The sequence below is a fragment of the Oncorhynchus mykiss genome, chromosome 11, assembly GCF_057628025.1.
Source record: "Oncorhynchus mykiss isolate SJ-2025 chromosome 11, ASM5762802v1, whole genome shotgun sequence".
NCBI lineage: Eukaryota > Metazoa > Chordata > Actinopteri > Salmoniformes > Salmonidae > Oncorhynchus > Oncorhynchus mykiss.
In genome coordinates this window covers 16906471-16927500 of record NC_143032.1, presented here as the reverse complement: position 1 = coordinate 16927500, position 21030 = coordinate 16906471, and the positions used below count along the sequence as shown (strand labels likewise).

The 21030-nt window shown below is 42.9% G+C and overlaps 1 protein-coding gene across 9 annotated transcripts in view; it reads right to left on the bottom strand.

The window, feature by feature from the left end:
• LOC100136266 (vasoactive intestinal polypeptide receptor type 2) overlaps positions 1 to 19944 on the bottom strand; it is a 23949-nt gene extending 4005 nt beyond the window's left edge. For 2 of the 9 annotated variants that reach the window (XR_016484266.1, XM_090189014.1), the window contains exons 1-5: positions 18023 to 18692; positions 11488 to 11586; positions 10947 to 11054; positions 10321 to 10415; positions 224 to 321 (exon numbers count right to left, since the gene is read on the bottom strand). Coding sequence is in view for 8 of the 9 variants with exons in the window: in XM_090189014.1 (XP_090045140.1) it covers positions 224 to 321; positions 10321 to 10415; positions 10947 to 11054; positions 11488 to 11586; positions 18023 to 18158 (536 nt within the window). In the remaining variant the exon portion in view is untranslated. 9 annotated transcript variants of the gene reach the window in all.
• Between the last annotated feature and the right edge of the window lie 1086 nt (positions 19945 to 21030).

Genomic DNA, 21030 nt, shown 5'->3' with positions numbered 1-21030 from the left:
CACACTCACACATGAGACATGGGGTCATGATAAGAATGTTTATTAACGGTGTCTATAAGTGAATTATGGGAAATATAAACATCCAGAAGGATCCTTGATAACCCCCGTATTAAAAACAGCAAAACACTACTCCTTTCACAAAGCATGTGTGTGTGTGTCTCTATGTGTGTGTGTGTGTCTCTATGTGTGTGTGTGTCTCTATGTGTGTGTGTGTGTTGGTTACCTGAACAGACAGAGAATGAGTGTAGAGGTGATGAGAGCGATGAGGGAGAGACTGTGGCCCAGAGTGTACAGAGTCTTCACCACCGAGTAGAACAGCAGCTGGAGGAGACACACATACAGTCATGTACACACACACATTGCAACACACCAGCTACATCAAGGACACACAGACACAAACACTGTCACACATAGGCATACATTCTGCCTGCATTATAAAAAGCCTTGCTGATGTCAAAACAGTCTGTCTCTACAAGTGTTTCTTTCACAACCAGTTTGGAATGCAAAAGATAATGTCCATGGTTGCACCAGCGCTGTTTAGCTTCAAACCTGCATTAATTACCCCTTTCCTCTCATAGATGTCATACCACAAGAGGTTGGGAAATACCTGCAACTAGTGTGTGTGTGTATATCTTAGTCTGTCTGCTCTTCAACATTCTCCACCCCATCAACCTCTCATCCTGATAAACAACCATTCTCCACCCCATCACCCTCTCATCCTGATAAACAACATTCTCCTCCCCCTCAACCTCTTATCTTGATAAACAACATTCTTCTCCCCATCACCCTCTCATCCTGATAAACAACCATTCTCCTCCCCATCACCCTCTCATCCTGATAAACAACCATTCTCCTCCCCATCACCCTCTCATCCTGATAAACAACCATTCTCCTCCCCATCACCCTCTCATCCTGATAAAAAACATTCTCCTCCCCATCACCCTCTCATCCTGATAAACAACATTCTCCTCCCCATCACCCTCTCATCTTGATAAACAACATTCTCCTCCCCATCACCCTCTCATCCTGATAAACAACATTCTCCTCCCCATCACCCTCTCATCCTGATAAACAACATTCTCCTCCCCATCACCCTCTCATCCTGATAAACAACATTCTCCTCCCCATCATCCTCTCATCCTGATAAATAGCATTCTCCTCCCCCTCACCCTCTCATCCTGATAAACAACATTACCCTCCCCATCACCCTCTCATCCTGATAAAAAACATTCTCCTCCCCATCACCCTCTCATCCTGATAAACAACATTCTCCTCCCCACCACCCTCTCATCTTGATAAACAACATTCTCCTCCCCATCACCCTCTCATCCTGATAAACAACATTCTCCTCCCCATCACCCTCTCATCCTGATAAACAACATTCTCCTCCCCATCACCCTCTCATCCTGATAAACAACATTCTCCTCCCCATCATCCTCTCATCCTGATAAATAGCATTCTCCTCCCCCTCACCCTCTCATCCTGATAAACAACATTCTCCTCCCCCTCACCCTCTCCTCCTGATAAACAACATTACCCTCCCCATCACCCTCTCATCCTGATAAACAACATTATCCTCTCCATCACCCTCTCATCCTGTTAAATAACATTCCCCTAGCCAGGTTGCAAAAATTTGACGTCCGTCCAGGTAAGCAGGATGTCGAGATATTACTTCTAAACCAACCACTATGGGCAACAGTGAGCGCTATTACCATCAAGGGGTGGCAGGTACCCTAGTGGTTAGAGTGTTGGACTAGTAACCGAAAGGTTGCTAGATCGAATCCCAGAGCTGACAAGGTAAAAATATGTCGTTCTGCCCCTGAACAAGGCAGTTAAGGCCGTCATTGTAAATAAGAATTTGTTCTTAAATTACTTGCCAAGTTAAATAAATGTAGGCTTGGGGTTTGCTCTATTTCATGTCAGGTAACTGATGCATTCAGTAAAAATACACCTTATGGAACAGCAGGGACTGTGAAGAGGCACAGACACACTTAGAAAGGATAAGACGTTCAAATCAAACTTTATTTTTCACATGCGCCGAATAGAACAAGTGTAGACTTTACCGTGAAATGCTTACTTACAAGCCCTTAACCAATAGTGCGGTTCCGGAAGAGTTAAGGAAATATTTACTAAAGTCAAAAGTAATACAATAAGAATAACAATAACGAGGCTATATAAAGGGGGCACCGGTAACGAGTTAGTGTGCAGGGGTACAGGTTAGTTGATGTTGTATTGTAAATATGTGATAGTGGAATAGTGCCCTGAGGTAACTCAGTAAAAGTATTGGGTAAAGTGTTTTAAACGGTATGTAACTGCCTTAATGTTGCTGAACCCCAGGAAGAGTAGCTGCTGCCTTGGCAGGAACTAATGGGGGATCCATAATAAACCCCAGGTAGAGTAGATGCTGCCTTGGCAGGAACTAATGGGGGATCCATAATAAACCCCAGGAAGAGTAGCTGCTGCCTTGGCAGGAACTAATGGGGGATCCATAATAAACCCCAGGAAGAGTAGCTGCTGCCTTGGCAGGAACTAATAATTTTACTGAGTTAATAAACCCCAGGAAGAGTAGCTGCTGCCTTGGCAGGAACTAATGGGGGATCCATAATAAACCCCAGGAAGAGTAGCTGCTGCCTTGGCAGGAACTAATGGGGGATCCATAATAAACCTCAGGAAGAGTAGCTGCTGCCTTGGCAGGAACTAATGGGGGATCCATAATAAACCCCAGGAAGAGTAGCTGCTGCCTTGGCAGGAACTAATGAGGGATCCATAATAAACCCCAGGAAGAGTAGCTGCTGCCTTGGCAGGAACTAATGGGGGATCCATAATAAACCCCAGGTAGAGTAGATGCTGCCTTGGCAGGAACTAATGGGGGATCCATAATAAACCCCAGGAAGAGTAGTTGCTGCCTTGGCAGGAACTAATGGGGGATCCATAATAAACCCCAGGAAGAGTAGCTGCTGCCTTGGCAGGAACTAATGGGGGATCCATAATAAACCCCAGGTAGAGTAGATGCTGCCTTGGCAGGAACTAATGGGGGATCCATAATAAACCCCAGGAAGAGTAGTTGCTGCCTTGGCAGGAACTAATGGGGGATCCATAATAAACCCCAGGAAGAGTAGCTGCTGCCTTGGCAGGAACTAATGGGGGATACATAATAAACCCCAGGAAGAGTAGCTGCTGCCTTGGCAGGAACTAATGGGGATCCTTAATAAATGCAATCAGAAATACAAATCTTAATTAGCATTGGAGGAAGTGGTGGGGATGGATGTCATATCGAATGTGGGGTTAGTTGTCACTGTCAAACACATGATTACTATATTGTTGGTGGACATTGCTACTGCCAGTATACAGTATAATAAATCCCAAGCTATTTTATGCTGTTGCTATAGAGACCTCCATTACAAGTAAACACAAACAGCTTTGGCCGACATATCAAAATGTGTTGGGAATATGTAGTGTGGAGAACGTTTGCATATTGGTAAAACTTTGCAGACATCAGAATAGAATGTTGATGCCTGGCCGACATCTAAACGATGTAGAACTGTAGAATTTAGAATGTAGCCATTCTACACACATCTTTGAGACATCTTGCCATGAGCAAACCATGTCTAAACTGCTCAATGCATCATGTGCACATCCGTTGGGCAGAGGTATCTGTGCTATCTCGGTTTGTTGCCTCTCTTTCACACACATCATTTTGTCTGTCACACACCCACACATGTACACATGCAAATGTACTAAAAATGTCAAAGGTTTTTCTCAAGGAATAAAATGATGCATTTTCAACCCCATCTTTCACAGACTGGAACATGTTCCGGGATTCTTCCGATGGCATTGAGGAGTACACCACATCAATCACTGGCTTTATCAACAAGTGCATCGAGGACGTCGTCCCCACAGTGACTGTACATACAGTACATATCCCAACCAGAAGCCATGGATTACAGGCAATATTCGCACTGAGCTAACGAGCTGCCGCATTCAAGGTGTGGGACTCTAACCCGGAAGCTTAAAATAAATCCTGCTATGCCCTGCGGCGAACCATCAAACAGGCAACGCGTCAATACAGGGCTAAGATTGAATCATACTACACCGGCTCTGATTCTTGGCTTATGTGGCAGGGCTTGCAAACTATTACAGACTACAAAGGGAAGCACAGCTGCGAGCTGCCCAGTGACACGAGCCTACCAGATCAGATAAATCACTTCTATGCTCGCTTCAACGCAAGCTACACTGAGACATGCATGAGAGCATCAGTTGTTCCGGACGACTGTGTGATCATGCTCTCAGTAGCCGATGTGAGTAAGACCTTTAAACAGGTCAACATACACAAGGCTGCAGGCCCAGGCGGATTACCAGGACGTGTGCTCCGGGCATGTTCTGACCAACTGGCAGGTGTCTTCACTGACATTTTCAACATGTCCCTGATTGAGTCTGTAATACCAACATGTTTGCAGACCACAATAGTCCCTGTGCCCAAGAACACTAAGGTAACCTGCCTAAATGACTACTCACGTCGGTAGCCACGAAGTGCTTTGAAAGGCTGGTAATGGCTCACATCAACACCATTATCCCAGAAACCCGACACCCACTCCAATTTGCATACTGCCCAAACAGATCCACAGATGATGCAATCTCTATTGCGCTACACACTGCCCTTTCCCACCTGGACAAAAGGAACACCTATGCGAGAATGCTATTCATTGACTACAGCTCAGCATTCAACACCATAGTACCCTCAAAGCTCATCACTAAGCTAAGGATCCTGGGACGAAAACCCTCCCTCTGTAACTGGATCCTGTACTTCCTGACGGGCCGCCCCCAGGTGGTGAGGGTAGGTAGCAACACATCTTTCACGCTGATCCTCAACACTGGAGCTCCCCAGGGGTGCGTGCTCAGTCCCCTCCTGTACTCCCTGTTCACCCATGACTGCATGGAAAGCATGACTCCAACACCATCATTAAGTTTGCCAATGACACAACAGTGTTAGGCCTGATCACCGACAACAACGAGACAGCCTATAGGGAGGTGTCATGAGAATTATGTTCTCGATGTTCATAAACCAATTCAATTAAACTACTCAGCGTGCTAATCAGGATTTGTAAGATACTGATTGAAATAAAACAGACGGAGGCCCAGCTAAAATAGTCAATAAGGTTTATTCACGAGAGCGCTGGTTAGTTGTACAAAACCAGTCATTTTATACTGGCTCCTTACGCACATAGGCTTGCACACAAACAAAATTCATACGCACATACGCTTGCACACAAACAGTCGGTATCCTACGCACGTACTGTCCTGCTACCCAGTCGACAAAGATTAGGGACCGTGAAAATCACTCCCTGACCTTTCCCAAATCTCTCAGTGGCCCCCAGCCAAGGTCGGCACCGAATTCTGCTCAGACAGTCTGTTTTTAAGACACTATAAAGACATAAACATTAACTATATCGTTTTACCCTAATTCTGACGAGAACTACACATTTATTGATTATAATTTTATACATTCTAATCTATTCCATACAATTTTTGGTTTCAGGGTGGAATATTCTAATCATTCAATTAACAGATAAATCCCATTAACAGGAGGAGATCAGAGACCTGGCCTGTTGGTGCCAGAACAACAACCTATCCCTCAATGTAACCAAGACTAAGGAGATGATTGTGGACTACAGGAAAATGAGGACCGAGCACGCCCTGATTCTCATCGACGGGGCTGTAGTGGAGCAGGTTGAGAGCTTCAAGTTCCTTGGTGTCCACATCAACAACAAACTATAATGGTCCAAACACACCAAGACAGTCGTGAAGAGGGCACGACAAAGCCTGTTCCCCCTCAGGAAACTAAAAAGATTTGGCATGGGTCCTGAGATCCACAAAAGGTTCTACAGCTGCAACATCGAGAGCATCCTGACCGGTTGCATCACTGCCTGGTATGGCAATTGCTCGGCCTCCGACTGCAAGGCACTGCAGAGGGTAGTGCGTACGGCCCAGTACATCACTGGGGCTAAGCTGCCTGCCATCCAGGACCTCTACACCAGGCGCTGTCAGAGGAAGGCCCTAAAAATTGTCAAAGAGCCACCCCAGTCATAGACTGTTCTCCCTACTACTGCATGGCAAGCGGTACCGGAGTGCAAAGTCTAGGACAAAAATGCTTCTCAACAGTTTTCACCCCCTAAGACTCCTGATCAGGTAATCAAATGGCTACCCAGACTATTTGCATTGTGTACCCCCCCCCCCCCCCCACCTCTCTTTTACGCTGCTGCTACTCTCTGTTTATCATATATGCATAGTCACTTTAACTATACATTCTTGTACATATGTAACGGATGTGAAACACTAGCTTAGTTAGCGGTGGTTCGCGCTAAATAGCGTTTCAATCGGTGACGTCACTTGCTCTGAGACCTTGAAGTAGTTGTTCCCCTTGCTCTGCAAGGGCCGCAGCTTTTGTGGAGCGATGGGTAACGATGCTTCGTGGGTGACTGTTGTTGATGTGTGCAGAGGGTCCCTGGTTCGCGCCTGGGTATGGGCGAGGGGACGGTCTAAAGTTATACTGTTACATTGATGCTGTTGACCCGGATCACTGGTTGCTGCGGAAAAGGAGGAGGTCAAAAGAGGGGTGAGTGTAACGGATGTGAAACGCTAGCTTAGTTAGCGGTGGTTCGCGCTAAATAGTGTTTCAATCAATGACGTCACTTGCTCTGAGACCTTGAAGTAGTGGTTCCCCTTGCTCTGCAAGAGCCGCGGCTTTTGTGGAGCGATGGGTAACAATGCTTCGTGGGTGACTGTTGTTGATGTGTGCAGAGGGTCCCTGGTTCGTGCCCGGGTATGGGCGAGGGGACAGTCTAAAGTTATACTGTTACACATACTACCTCAATTGGCCCGACCAACCAGTGCTCCTGCACATTGGCTAACCAGGCTATCTGCATTGTGTCCCGACCACCGCATGCCAACCCCTCTTTTACGCTACTGCTACTCTCTGTTCATCATATATGCATAGTCACTTTAACCATATCTACATGTACAGTCGTGGCCAAAAGTTTTGAGAATGACACAAATATTAATTTTCACAAAGTTTGCTGCTTAAGTGTCTTTAGATATTTTTGGTCAGATGTTACTATGGAACACTAAAACATAATTACAAGCATTTCATAAGTGTCAAAGGCTTTTATTGACAATTACATGAAGTTGATGCAAAGAGTCAATATTTGCAGAGTTGACCCTTCTTTTTCAAGACCTCTGCAATCCGCCCTGGCATGCTGTCAATTAACTTCTGGGCCACATCCTGACTGATGGCAGCCCATTCTTGCATAATCAATGCTTGGAGTGTGTCAGAATTTGTGGGTTTTTGTTTGTCCACCCGCCTCTTGAGGATTGACCACAAGTTCTCAATGGGATTAAGGTCTGGGGAGTTTCCTGGCCATGGACCCAAAATATTGATGTTTTGTTCCACGAGCCACTTAGTTATCACTTTTGCCTTATGGCAACGTGCTCCATCATGCTGGAAAAGGCATTGATGTAAAATATATCACTAGCCACTTTAAACAATGCTACTTAATATAATGTTTACATACCCTACATTACTCATCTCATATGTGTATATTGTACTCTATATCATCTACTGCATCTTTATGTAATACATGTATCACTAGCCACTTTAAACTATGCCACTTTATTTACATACCCTACATTACTAATCTCATATGTATATACTGTACTCGATACCATCTACTGCATCTTGCCTATGCCGTTCTGTACCATCACTCATTAATATATATTTATGTACATATTCGTTAGATTACTCGTTGGTTATTACTGCATTGTCGGAACTAGAAGCACAAGTATTTCTCTACACTCGCATTAATATCTGCTAACCATGTGTATGTGACAAATAAATTTGATTTGATTTGATTTTGATTTTTGTTCGTCACCAAACCGTTCCTGGATGGTTGGGAGAAGTTGCTCTCGGAGGATGTGTTGGTTCCATTCTTTATTCATGGCTGTGTTCTGAGGCAAAATTGTGAGTGAGCCCACTCCCTTTGCTGAGAAGCAACCCCACACATGAATGGTCTCAGGATGCTTTACTGTTGGCATGACACAGGACTGATGGTTACGCTCACCTTATCTTCTCCGGACAAGCTTTTTTCCGGAAGTCCCAAACAATCGGAAAGGGGATTCATCAGAGAAAATGACTTTACCCCAGTCCTCAGTAGTCCAATCCCTGAACCTTTTGCAGAATATCAGTCTGTCCCTGATGTTTTTCCTGGAGAGAAGTGGCTTCTTTGCTGCCCTTCTTGACACCAGACCATCCTCCAAAAGTCTTTGCCTCACTGTGCGTGCAGATGCACCCACACCTGCCTGCTGCCATTCCTGGTGCAAGCTCTGTACTGGTGGTGCCCCGATCCCGCAGCTGAATTAACTTTAGGAGACGGTCCTGGTGCTTGCTGGACTTTCTTGGGCGCCCTGAAGCCTTCTTCACAAAAATTGAACCGCTGTCTTTGAAGTTCTTGATGATCCGATAAATGGTTGATTTAGATGCAATCTTACTGGCAGCAATATCCTTGCCTGTGAAGCCCTTTTTGTGCAAAGCCATGATGACGGCACGTGTTTCCTTCCAGGTAACCATAGTTGACAGAGGAAGAACAATGATTCCAAGCACCACCATCCTTTTGAAGCTACCAGTCTCTTATTCGAACTCAGTCAGCATGACAGAGTGATCTCCAGCCTTGTCCTCGTCAACACTCACACCTGTGTTAACGAGAGAATCATTGAGAGGATGTCAGCTGGTCCTTTTGTGGAAACGTTTTTTGGGGGGTCAGTTCATTTGCATGGCAAAGAGGGACTTTGCAATTAATTGCAATTCATCTGATCACTCTTCATTACATTCTGGAGTATATGCATATTGGCATCATACAAACTGAGGCAGAAGACTTTGTGAAAATGTATATTTGTGTCATTCTCAAAACTTTTGACCACGAACGTACATACTACCTCAATCACCCTGACTAACCGGTGTCTGTATATAGCCTCCCTACTGCTATTTTCGTCTTTTTATTGTTGTTTTATTTCTTTACTTTACCAATTTTCACCCAGTTCCTTTTTTTGCACTATTGGTTAGAGCCTGTAAGTAAGCATTTCACTGTAAGGTCTACCTGTTGTACTCGGCGCACGTGACAAATAAACTTGATTTGATTTGAAGATGTGAGTATACAAATTAGCCCTATTTCAACCCAGAACATTGGAAATACACACAAGAGTAAACGCGTGACAACCAACCCTGGTCTCCCCTAACCTCCAAAATGTACATTTATGGACAAAACATCGGATTCTGCAGTGAAACTGTGAGAGCTTGTTGCGTGAGACACCATCTGAGACACACACATGTGTTCACACACTTACAAACACACACACACACACTCAAACACATACCACACACACACACAATTGACACGAGTATCAACATTCAAACATAAAACTGTTCAAACCTTAATATTGTGCTTTGTCTCTAATCCCAAACAATAAACCCTAACTTTAACCTTTCACCTCTGACCCCTGACCTTGACCCTATTTGGGGAGAAAGTCCAGACTCCTCTCGACAGTTGTAAGGCACGGAACCCCTTCATCCCTTCCTCTTCCAGACAGAATCCTCTCCTCTGACTGTGGAATCTCAATGGAACACCTGGGAGGGTCTGGACTAACTCAACCACAGAGGCTGTCATACCACCAAAGATCAACCATATGGAATCACTGAGGAGGACGGAGCGAGAGAGAGTGAAAGAGAGAGAGAGAGATACCAGATACCAGTTCCAGATATTCTCTATAACATGGTAGTTACATTGCAGTTAGCCTGTTTGTTAACCAGGCTAAGAACATGCCATTAAAGAAACAAGGCTGGGAACAACTACTGATTAAGGCCCAATATGACCTTTGAGCATTGGAATGCAGTCTCCTATATCCCTGCAATAACCTAGCCAGGCCACGTAAGCCCTATGACTCTCTACTCTCATCGTACAGGACGCCTCAGGCCCACAGGGAGTACACACACACTCAGAGGTAGGGTATGACAAACATTGTGAAATGTTTGGAGGGATCAAAATGTAATTTCCCTGGGCTCCCTGACCTTATAACCCACTATCATCAAGCAGACAAAAGAGAAGTTTCCATTTGAGTCACAACTGCTTGAACAACCTGTTCCAGCTCAGTGCAGTGTCTGACTGTATAGTGATTTAGTAGTGAATGGAGTCTGTTTCTTCATTCTGGTTCAGTAGTTAAGGTTTCTCTGCCATGTTGGTTCACTAACTGTGGAGTTGCCGTGGTTAATCCTACCATGTTGGGTTTGTTGTCGCTGGACCAGCAGACAGTGCTGAGGCTGGGGTAGACGTCAGACCAGCCAGCCTCGGTACAGTTCCTACTGATGTTGCCTAAAAGAGAGAACATACAGGAATAGAAGGAGGGATTGTCAGGAATCGTGAATTTGCCCAAGGTGTGAAAATGCAAAGATAAGGCCAACACATACTATATTTTAAAATGTTTAATAGACAGATAGACATACAGACAGGTGCAACGGGAGACAGACACGGTCCTCCAGATAGTCTGGCAGCAATCTACTGCCGAGTGAAGAACAAACCACTCGTTATATGCTCATTCCTTATCTGTTGGTTCCCTCAGTGCCAGGCCCAGACCATGACAACTGTGGCTCAGAGTAACCTGTAGATGATTCTATCTTCTGGACAGACCTTTAGCTGGGTTACAGACACCGGCCTAAACCTCAGGAGAAGGTCTCTCAGGGTGCTAAATCCTGCTTTATGGTGACCCCTAACCTCAGAGTGGGGTCATCGAGAGGTCACTAATACATTTCATTTGCAACTAGAATTTTTATCCTGACAGGATGTACAGTATGGTTGATGGAAGGATTTAGGTACAGCGGGATGGAGGAATAGATTTGAGTTTACCTTGTCGTCCGAAGAGGTGTGTGAGAGCAGGGGGGCAGGAGAGAGTCACCACCTCCCCTACTGCTGCTGGGGCCCAACACGAAATGTTGTCCCATAGGCCACCACAGCCTACACACACACACACACACACACACACACACACACACACACACACACACACACACACACACACACACACACACACACACACACACACACACACACACACACACAACCCGTGGGAAAGCAGACACAGGTCACAGGCGTTAGGGGACCCTGTGTACCAACAGATACGATTCTGTCCACTTTCACTACAGCTACGCTTGGTGTAAACCCGTACAAACAGGTCATAAGAAAATGTACACACACACAACCACTCATGCATGTCAAACCTGTATGTGTGTGTGTGTGTGTGTGTGTGTGTGTGTGTGTGTGTGTGTGTGTGTGTGTGTGTGTGTGTGTGTGTGTGTAGGCTGTGTGTGTGTGTGTGTGTAGGCTGTGTGTGTGTGTGTGTAGGCTGTGGTGGCCTATGGGACAACATTTTGTGTGAGAATGTGTCTACCTGCAGGCTCCATGGATTGTTTCTTCAGCTCATAGTGACATACTAGCTCTGCCCTCTGCAGCTCCCAGAGGAAGTGACACGTGGGATTTCTCCCGCTGACTTTCTGGACAGAGAGGGAGTAGAAAGACAGTCAATGGATGTGTCTTAAATTAACTTAACTGTCTCCACTCCTCGTCTTCTCTTTTCTTCTCCTTGTCTCCTTCACTCATCTATTTAGGCAGACGTATTGGCTGTACCATTTGGAATATTGAACTACATGAGAAACTGTGGGAGAGGGAGAAAGAAATAAGGGTGGAAAGAGAGAGGGGGAGTGTAAAGAGAGATGGAAAAGAGACGGAGAGAGAGAGAGATTCTTGCATTCCTTTGGACAGAGCTCACTGTGTGGAGAGGGTTAAAGGCATTGGGTACTTATCGTGACCACAGGCAACAGGAACATCCAAACAAACAAACCAAGAACAACCCCCTCCACTTAACACAAACACACAGACAGACAGACACTCACAGAGCCATCCCTGTGCTAGGTATGTCTTCTGACTTGCAGGCTTTAGGATATTCACTTACAGACAAACATAAACTGTGTGTGGGGTTCATATGCTTGTATTGTGTGTGCATGTTTATATGTGTGCATCCGTGCGTGTGAGTAGTTAAGCTGGGTGATCTATGAAGTTTATATTGTGAATTAATACTTCGCCCTGCCACAGTTCAGGACTATCATTGTGATTACACCTTTCCCTCCTTGCCACTCCTTCCCCTGCACCGGCCGCATCCTCTTGGCATCTCTGTTCCTTTTGGAGCTGATTTATCAACTCTACTGTCACCAGAACACAAACAACCAATAACCCACAACCTCATTACTGTCTCAACCAATCACACAGTTCCCCGCTACTGTCTCAACCAATCACACAGTTCCCTGTTACTGTCTTAACCAATCACATGTTATCTCACCACTACCAATGGAAACATGTAACATCCTATAATATGTCATTTATTTGTTGCACACAAAATTCAAATTCTCAATATCCTGACACTGTGCGGGTTTCCAAGAGAGAGAGAGAGAATGGAGAGAAACAGAGAGAGAGAGATAAATACAGACAGACAGACAGACAGACAGACAGACAAAGCGAGAGAGAGACAGATGGATTGTAGTCTCTAGACATCCAGGTTGCCTCCCACAATTTTCAAATATTCCAGTTTAACACGTCTGTATGTAATATAACCTCAGTTTGGTATAGAGGAACTAAGTCATTACCTTATTCTCTTGAACAAAATACGAAATAGTAGCTAGCAAGATTGAGATCACAGAGGTTACTTTTAATGAGCGCATTTCGCAAGTGGCTAGTTTGCTTCAACTACTTTCACAAGAACCACTGCAAATGTTTTGCCTGCAAACATTGGTTTTTAATCGCGATGTTCTGGCATGTCTGCCTCGTGATTTGTTGGAAGAGTTGTCTGTCTGAAGAGAACCCACCCTGGATCAAATTAAGTAACAATGGGATTAACCAACACATTTTTAGCTTAAAAGTGTCAATTGGGGTAATTTCTTACAACAAATTGATAATATTGCAAAGACAACCTCTGTCAAGCAGTAACATTTTAAATTTTAATAATCTTTTGTAACAAAAGTAAATGGTTTAAATTCCCCAAAACAAGCAAATATATTTTAAAATTTTCACACATTTATAGTCAATATTTTGTATTTTTTTTCATGTTTTGAATAGATATTTTGATACATTTCATCCTTAGCCACTTGTTATGAACATGTGTCTGTTATTCATTCAAAGTGCTGTGTTTCTGTGGTGCTCCGAGGCTGATAAATTGCCGATTAAGCTAATCTGACTTCCCGGTACGACCTAAAATGGCCACCAATATGGGCGATACGGGCGCCGGTGCCATCAGATGTTTACTGTGCCTTCAGATAATATTCACACCCCTTGACTTTTCCATATTTTGTTGTATTGACTTTAAAATAGATTCAATTGAGTTTATCCCATAATGTCAAAGTAGAATTATGTTTTTCTACATTTTTATAAATTAAGAAAAATGAAAAACTGAATTGTCTTTAGTCAAAAAGTATTCAACTCCTTTGTGATGCCCTAAATAAGTACAGAAGTAAAAATGTGCTTAACAAGTCACATAATAAGTTGAATTGACACACTGTGTGCAATAATAGTGTTTAACATGATTTTTTAATGACTACTTCATCTCTGTACCCCACATATACAATTATCTGTAAGGACCCTCAGTTGAGCAGTGAAACACAGATTCAACCACAAAGACCAGGGAAGATTTCCAATGGGCACCTATTGGGAGATGGGTAAAAAAAAAGCATACATTGAATATCCCTTTGAGCATGGTGAAGGTATTAATTACGCTTAGGATGGTGTATCAAAACACCCAGTCACTACAACGATACAGGTGTCCTTCCTAACTCAGTTGCCGGAGAGGAAGAAAACCACTTAGGGATTTCAACAGGAGGCCAATGGTGACTTTAAAACAGTTACAGAGTTAGTCTTTGATAGGAGAAAACTGAGGATGGATCAACTACATTGTATTTACTCCACAATACTAACCTAAATGACAGAGTGAAAAGAAGGAAGCTTGCACAGAATAAAAATAATCCAAAACATGCATCCTGTTTGTAACAAGGCACTAAAGAAAACCCCCCAAAAAATGTGTCAAGCAATTCACTTTTTGTCCTGAATACAAAGTGTTATGTTTGAGACATATCCAATACAACACATTACTGAGTACCACTCTCCATAGTGGTAGGTGCATATGCTTGTAATCGTTAAGGACTGGGGAGTTTTTCAGGATAAAAAATAGAATGGAGCTCAGCACAGGCAAAATCCTAGAGGAAAACCTGGTTCAGTCTGCCTTCCACCAGACACTGGGAGATGAATTCACCTTTCAGCAGGACCATAACCTTAAACACAAGACCAAATATACACTTGAGTTTCTTACCAAGATGACAGTGAATGTTCCTCAGTGGCCGAGTTACAGTTTGACTTAAATCTGGCAAGACCTGAAAATGGTTGTCTAGCAATGATCAACAACCAATTTGACAGAGCTTCAAGAATTTTGAAAAGAATAATGGGCAAATGTTGCACAATCCAGGTGTGGAAAGGTCTTAGACACTTACCCAGAAAGACTCACAGTCGTAATCGCTGCCAAAGTGCCTTCTACAAAGTATTGACTCAGGGGTGTGAATACTTACGTAAATTAGATATATGTATTTCATGTTCAATAAATTTGTAAAGATTTCAATAAATTTGCAAAGATTTTCACCATGTCATTATGGGGTATTGTGTGTACAGATGAAGTCAGAAGTTTACATACACCTTAGCCAAATACATTTAAACTCAGTTTTTCACAATTCCTGACATTTAATCCAAGTAACAATTCCCTGTCTTAGGTCAGTTAGGATCACCACTTTATTTTAAGGATGTGAAATGTCAGAACAATAGTAGAGAGAATGATTTATTTCAGATTTGATTTCTTTCATCAAATTCCCAGTGGGTCAGAAGTTTACATACACTCAATTAGTATTTGGTAGCCTTGCCTTTAAATTGTTTAACTTGGGTCAAACTTAAGTTTGTTAAAAATAAATTTGTGGAGTTGTTGAAAAACGAGTTTTAATGACTTCGACATAAGTGTATGTAAACTTCCGACTTCAACTGCAAATGGGCGACTATTACTATTATATTTGAATCCATTTTGAATTCAGGCTGTAACACAACACAATGTGGAATAAGTCCTGAGGTATGAATGCTTTCTGAAGGCCCTCTAGCATACCATGAAAGAACGCTATGGGCAATCAACTCACTTCCAATGGCATCTGACTCATGAGAATCTCGACTTGGTACATAAACATATAAAGACTGGAAACTAAATATGCATTTACATTATTGTTTCTTTTCAGTTATAGTGGCTCTATATTCTTCAGAGTACATCAATCTACCTGTATGTCAGATGTCACAACGTTTACCATTTCGTCCACATTGTCAACTTAGCTGTCCACCACTGATAGGCTTTTACAAAGGAGAGATCATTTTTCATTCCTCCATATTATCACAGCATTTACAGTAGCCCTAAATAGTTTTTTGTTGTTGTCAGTTACTAGTTGCTTGACAAAGTCTTAACATTTCTGAGGGATAAAAGAACTGAATAACGACTGAATAAGCACAACATAGATCAATCAAGTGTTTTTTCACACAAATGTCAAGTGTCTGACTACGACTTTATTATTTTAAATAAAGATGTATAACATAATAGACTTAAGTAAGAACAACTTATTTAATAAGTGTAAAAAGTCATTGTAAAAAGTCAATAACGTTAGATTAGCATAGCAGATAAATAAAGATATATTTACTCAATAACCTAATATTTTGTTAACAATACTCAAAAACATTAAGTTATAAGAACATCCGCTTTGCATCTGAGTGAGTACCACATATATGATTTGAGTTCTACAGGCAGTTGGAGATGTTTGAGTAACCCTTATTCAATTGGTTTAATGAGTTGGGCAATTACTTTCTACAGTGCACCTAGCCAGTGGCGGCCTGCCATTGTTTACAAACCTGTTTTGAGGCCCATCTGTTCTGCACGTTATTTTAGCATGAATACATGTCACATATCAGTTTGCAAACAATGTAAAAAATATATATAATTGAGTTAATAAAGCCACATACAAACATGGTCTCTTTTTTTGTTTTCTTGAGTAAGGAAGCTCCAAAATGCAAGTGTTTCAGCATAGCTCAGTGCTTTCTGTGGTGGTTGGCCAGCCAGTGTAAAATTTGGATCATAGGAGTTGGTAATGTTCTCTAGTTGCGCAGTGTTTGGCTCAGTGTTCTGTCACTCATGAGGACACTACATCACCGCTCGAAAATTCAAGCCCCTTGGGTGCTGCCATCGACTTACATTAGAAGTGCCCATCCAAAAGGCTCAAGGTCATTGGCCACAGATAAAATTACGTCAAATCACGTTTTATCTACCTTGGATTGATCATGTCAACATCATACTTTCAAAATCTTAGCTAGCAAGCTAAACAAGCAGTCATCATCATGAATCAGGTCGACAATCTACTGGTAAATCCTTTTCAAGCTTTGTCACATGAAGAAAAATGATAGATTAAACGTATCGGAGCTCATCGGCCAGTGGAGATAAACAGTACACAACAAGTTGGAAATAGCAAATTCTACAATGAGTGGTTTGGAAGGAATCAGTGGCGAACTGTAAGCGTTGCAAATCAATCACTAGCCTGCTATTAAGTGGAGTGGGTGTGTGGTCCAAGTCTGGTTTTAATGGTCTCTTTCCAGGCTTAAAAGGATAAACATTCACATGACATTCACATGACTTCTGCCACATTCAAAACATCTGGAAACTCAGAACTGGGAAATCTAAGAGTTCAAGACAACTGGCAACTCTGGAAAAAAAGAGCTCCGACTGGGAAAATACATTTTGAACGGTCATCCAACTCGGAATTCCAGAAAAGGAACTCAGGCCTCTTTCTAGAGCTCCGACCTGAAGATCACTGATATCATGATTCAACCTTGTTTTTTCCAGAGTTGTTTTGAAAGCACAATAAATCCAGAGAATGCCAGACTTTGAGAATGCCAAAATTTGCCCACAAGGACCGCCGCGCCACCTTCCTGTTCAAGTGAGCACAGCACAACAAGGTGAGTCCAAAAATGTATTGTATGCTGCTGCATAAATGATGTAATATGCCAGGGAGTTATGTATACTGTAGCTAAGAAAGTAATACTAAGTGTTTGTTGTGTAATAAGCTGTTAGTAGCTTACTACACAACACCCTAATAATGTGGTCCCTTTCCCCCTCATAACTTAGCCTACTGTTCTGACTTGGTGACTTGGTGATGTACATGTAGCCATTAGCCTGTTTTAGAGAAATGTAATAATTGAATATTGTAATTGTAAGAGCTTTGATTGTCTGCTTATATGCCCCCTTTATTTGTCCTACGGTTCTGACTTGTTGTACAGGTAGAACACTGTAAGAACGGCCCATGTTCTGAATTCTGTCACTGTACATTTCAAAAGTACTAAACAAATAGTTAAATTGACTATGTCCATCCTAGCTTGCTCATTAATGTCTCAATCGAAATTACGGATTGGCTTTTATCCGCTGTGATCCCCTAATGCCATAGTTTGTACATTTCAATTGACAGTAGAAACCACATTTGTTTAACCAAGTCAGCCATATCAGCTATGTTTATTAAATGACAGTAAATGAGGCTGAATTAACTATTTATCTGCCAGACAAGGCTCCGCTGATAGCCAGGTGTAGCAATGGTAAGGATTCACTCCATGGTGCTGAAAAGAAAGCTCTGCGGTTGGGACAGCTTTATGTAGGACCTAACAGTTTGTGGACACCGTTTGTCACTGTTATAGTGCAATTACTGTATTGTTTAGTATTGTGCAGTGGCTTTGCTGTTATGCATAGTATTTTTTTTGTTTTTATCCCACCAAGATTTACATGCTAAAATCGCCACAGAACCTACCTATAGGTGACATCTACTCACCACACGTAAAAGGCAGAGTGCGAGGAACAGCAGACCGACCCGTGACCGCTCCATGGTTGCAGGCCGCGCACGAGCAAGTAGTACTCCGAAATGTCCAAGCGCACCGTGGGGTCTTGTCACACTTAGCGGAACTCATGGGGTCCCTCTCAGGGCGCAGCTCGAGGGCAGAGCCCGCATAATATTTAACCCAGAAAAATCAATAAGTCATCAGACACCGAAAAAAGTACACATTAATAATGGTCATCAGTCAATTGGTGTTGGTGAAGAAAATAATCACAGCTTGTGATTGAAAAACGTTCCACGAGGTGTCCGTTAAAATCGTACCGAAAGCTGTTTGTACTGGTATGGAGAGAAAGAGGGAGAGAGAGAAAAACAGGGAGACTATGAAATAGAAAGAGAATGCTGGAAAGGTGGGGAGTCAGTCGGAGCCACAGAAAGCTCCGAGGGCAGCTATCAGAAGTGAGGCGGAGGTCGGTTTGATAGCAGAGATCTCTTTCCCGTTAACTTATGGCACTGCGCGTTCCCGTCAACTCCGTCCAGCCTCTGCCCGCGCCTGAGTGATCCGCGCTACCGAGGCAGTCAGTGGGCTCAATAACAACAGCACTCACTCTCACACAGAGAGAAAATGAGAGCGATAAATAGAGAGAGAGAGAGAGACATTGTATAAGGCTGGGGTTGGGGTCAAGGGCAATTATTCAGTCTTAGGCAAGGTAACTCATCACATGACCTCTTCTGTCACATTAAGTCCCTGGATGGTTAGTTTATTTTCTTCAAAAAGAGAAGGTGTGTTGTAGTTTCTGTTCAGTGTACTACAACTGTGGTTCTGGTTAAGGACAGAGATTAGGCCTAGTAGCCTACCCCCTAGACTCCTAGTCTCCAATCATTTCTGTCTGGACGGCAAAGATAATCAGTTGTCTAAAGGGTATATAGCTTGTTTGGAGTAGGACTATGAGGTATGAGTTGAGGGTCAAGAGTGAAGGACATGTAATTTAGGTTTACCTGCCTGGTGTGCCATCTCCCCCGCCTTCAGTTTACAGCACCACCACAGTGACCTCTAGCGGCCTTCACCTGAACTACACTCTACATGCTCGTAGCCTTCGAAACCTGATAGCTGATAGTGCTCTGTAATGCCAGAATGACTGTCAGATAATTATAATGAAAGATAGATGTCTCATCAGAGGTACTCTGATGCATTCCTGTGAAAAGAAAAGAAGAGAGGAGAAAGAGGGGAGGAGAGAAGAGATGAGTGTGAAAAGAGGAGAAGAGGGGGTAAGGAGAAGAACAGAGAAAAGGAGAGGGGGAGGGGAGTCGATTGAGAGGAGAGAACAGTGTATAGTGAAAAGAGGAGAAGAGAGGAGAGAAGAGAACAGTATAGAGTGAAAAGAGGAGAAGATAACAGGATGAAGGGAAAAGAGGAGAGAAGAGAACAGCATAGAATGAAAAGAGAACAGCATAGTGAAAAGAAAGAACAGCATAGAGGAGAAGAGGACAGTAGAGTGAAAAGAGGAGAAGATGAGAGAAGAGAACAGCATAGAGTGAACAGAGGAGAAGAGAGGAGAGAACAGAATAGAGTGAAAAGAGAAGAGAACAGCATAGAGTGGAGAGGAGAGAACAGCATAGAATGAAGTGGAGAGAACAGCATAGAATGAAGAGGAGAGAACAGCATAGAATGAAAAGAGGAGAAGCGAGGAGAGAAGAGAACAGCATAGAGTGGACAGAGGAGAAGAGAGGAGAGAACAGCATAGAGTGAAAAGAGGAGAGAACAGCATAGAGTGAAGAGGAGAGAACAGCATAGAATGAAAAGAGGAGAAGCGAGGAGAGGAGAGAACAGCAGAGTGAAAAGGAGAAGAGAGGAGAACAGCAGAGTGAAAAGAGGAGAGAACAGCATAGAGTGAAAAGGAGAAGAGAGAACAGCATAGAATGAAAAGAGGAGAGGAGAGACAAGAGGATGAAATTCCAGTGATAAACTCATCCCAGCTGTGTTCTGTCTGACTCACAGATCATTCAGTCATTTACGAGTTTAATGTGATGATGAAGAATGTCTTTATACCATAACAACATTCACATGGCTGAGAGCGAGAGGGCGAGAGAGAAATAAAGAGAGATTCAGTCCTCACACAACCACTTCTGTCACATGAAGTCCCTGGAAGGTTTGATTTAACAGCCTGAGATGGTCTTAAAGGAGTTGTGGTATTGTCCATGACAGGAGGGGGTGGAAAGGGAGTGAGAAAGAAAGAGAAGAGGGAGAGTGATAGTCTCAGATCTTTGAAAGTACCTCCTTTTTAACAGCTCATGTCATATCAAATCATACCCCAAAATGTTATTGACTCATTCTTGTAGTTGTGGACAAAGCATAAATTAGAGACAACCCACTCGGTTTGGAAATATTTTGAAGACAATATATATATGACATCCATCAGATCAGTCTGTTTTTCACAGTTTTCCTCTTTCTTTTTCCCTTTTCCTGCTCCCTCCCTCTCCCTATTTCCTTTTCTCTCATTGGTTGAGTATTATACTGATGTACTGTATCTGGTACTGTACTGTATATTGGGAACTTCAGAGGAGTAGAACAAATGTTAGCCTTATTTGGACAAAAACAGAGATTCATCTTCAGATGTGTTTGTCTGAGATCCGTTTGTGTGTGTTTTGAAAGTGTGTGTGTGGGTCTGCGCCTCAGTACCAACATATTCATGTGTGACACACACGCAGTTTCCTGTTATGACATGATAATGTAAATATGGGAACCCACTGATGCTCTGAGTAGCCTCTATTCAGTTCCTACTTGTCCGCTAGAGCAGTGGTTACTGTTGAAAGTTGCAATAGTAGAATGCACAAGGTGCAACTTTTAAATTGGGTAGTGCATCATCACTTCCTCTTGTCATGTCAGTCATTACACACCTTAAGAGCTATTTATAACTTGTCAGAAATGTCCAGATCAACAGGCCCATGTCAGCTAATGTTTTTTTAGCCCATAGATAGTTGTACATTTTCAGTCACTCAAATATCAC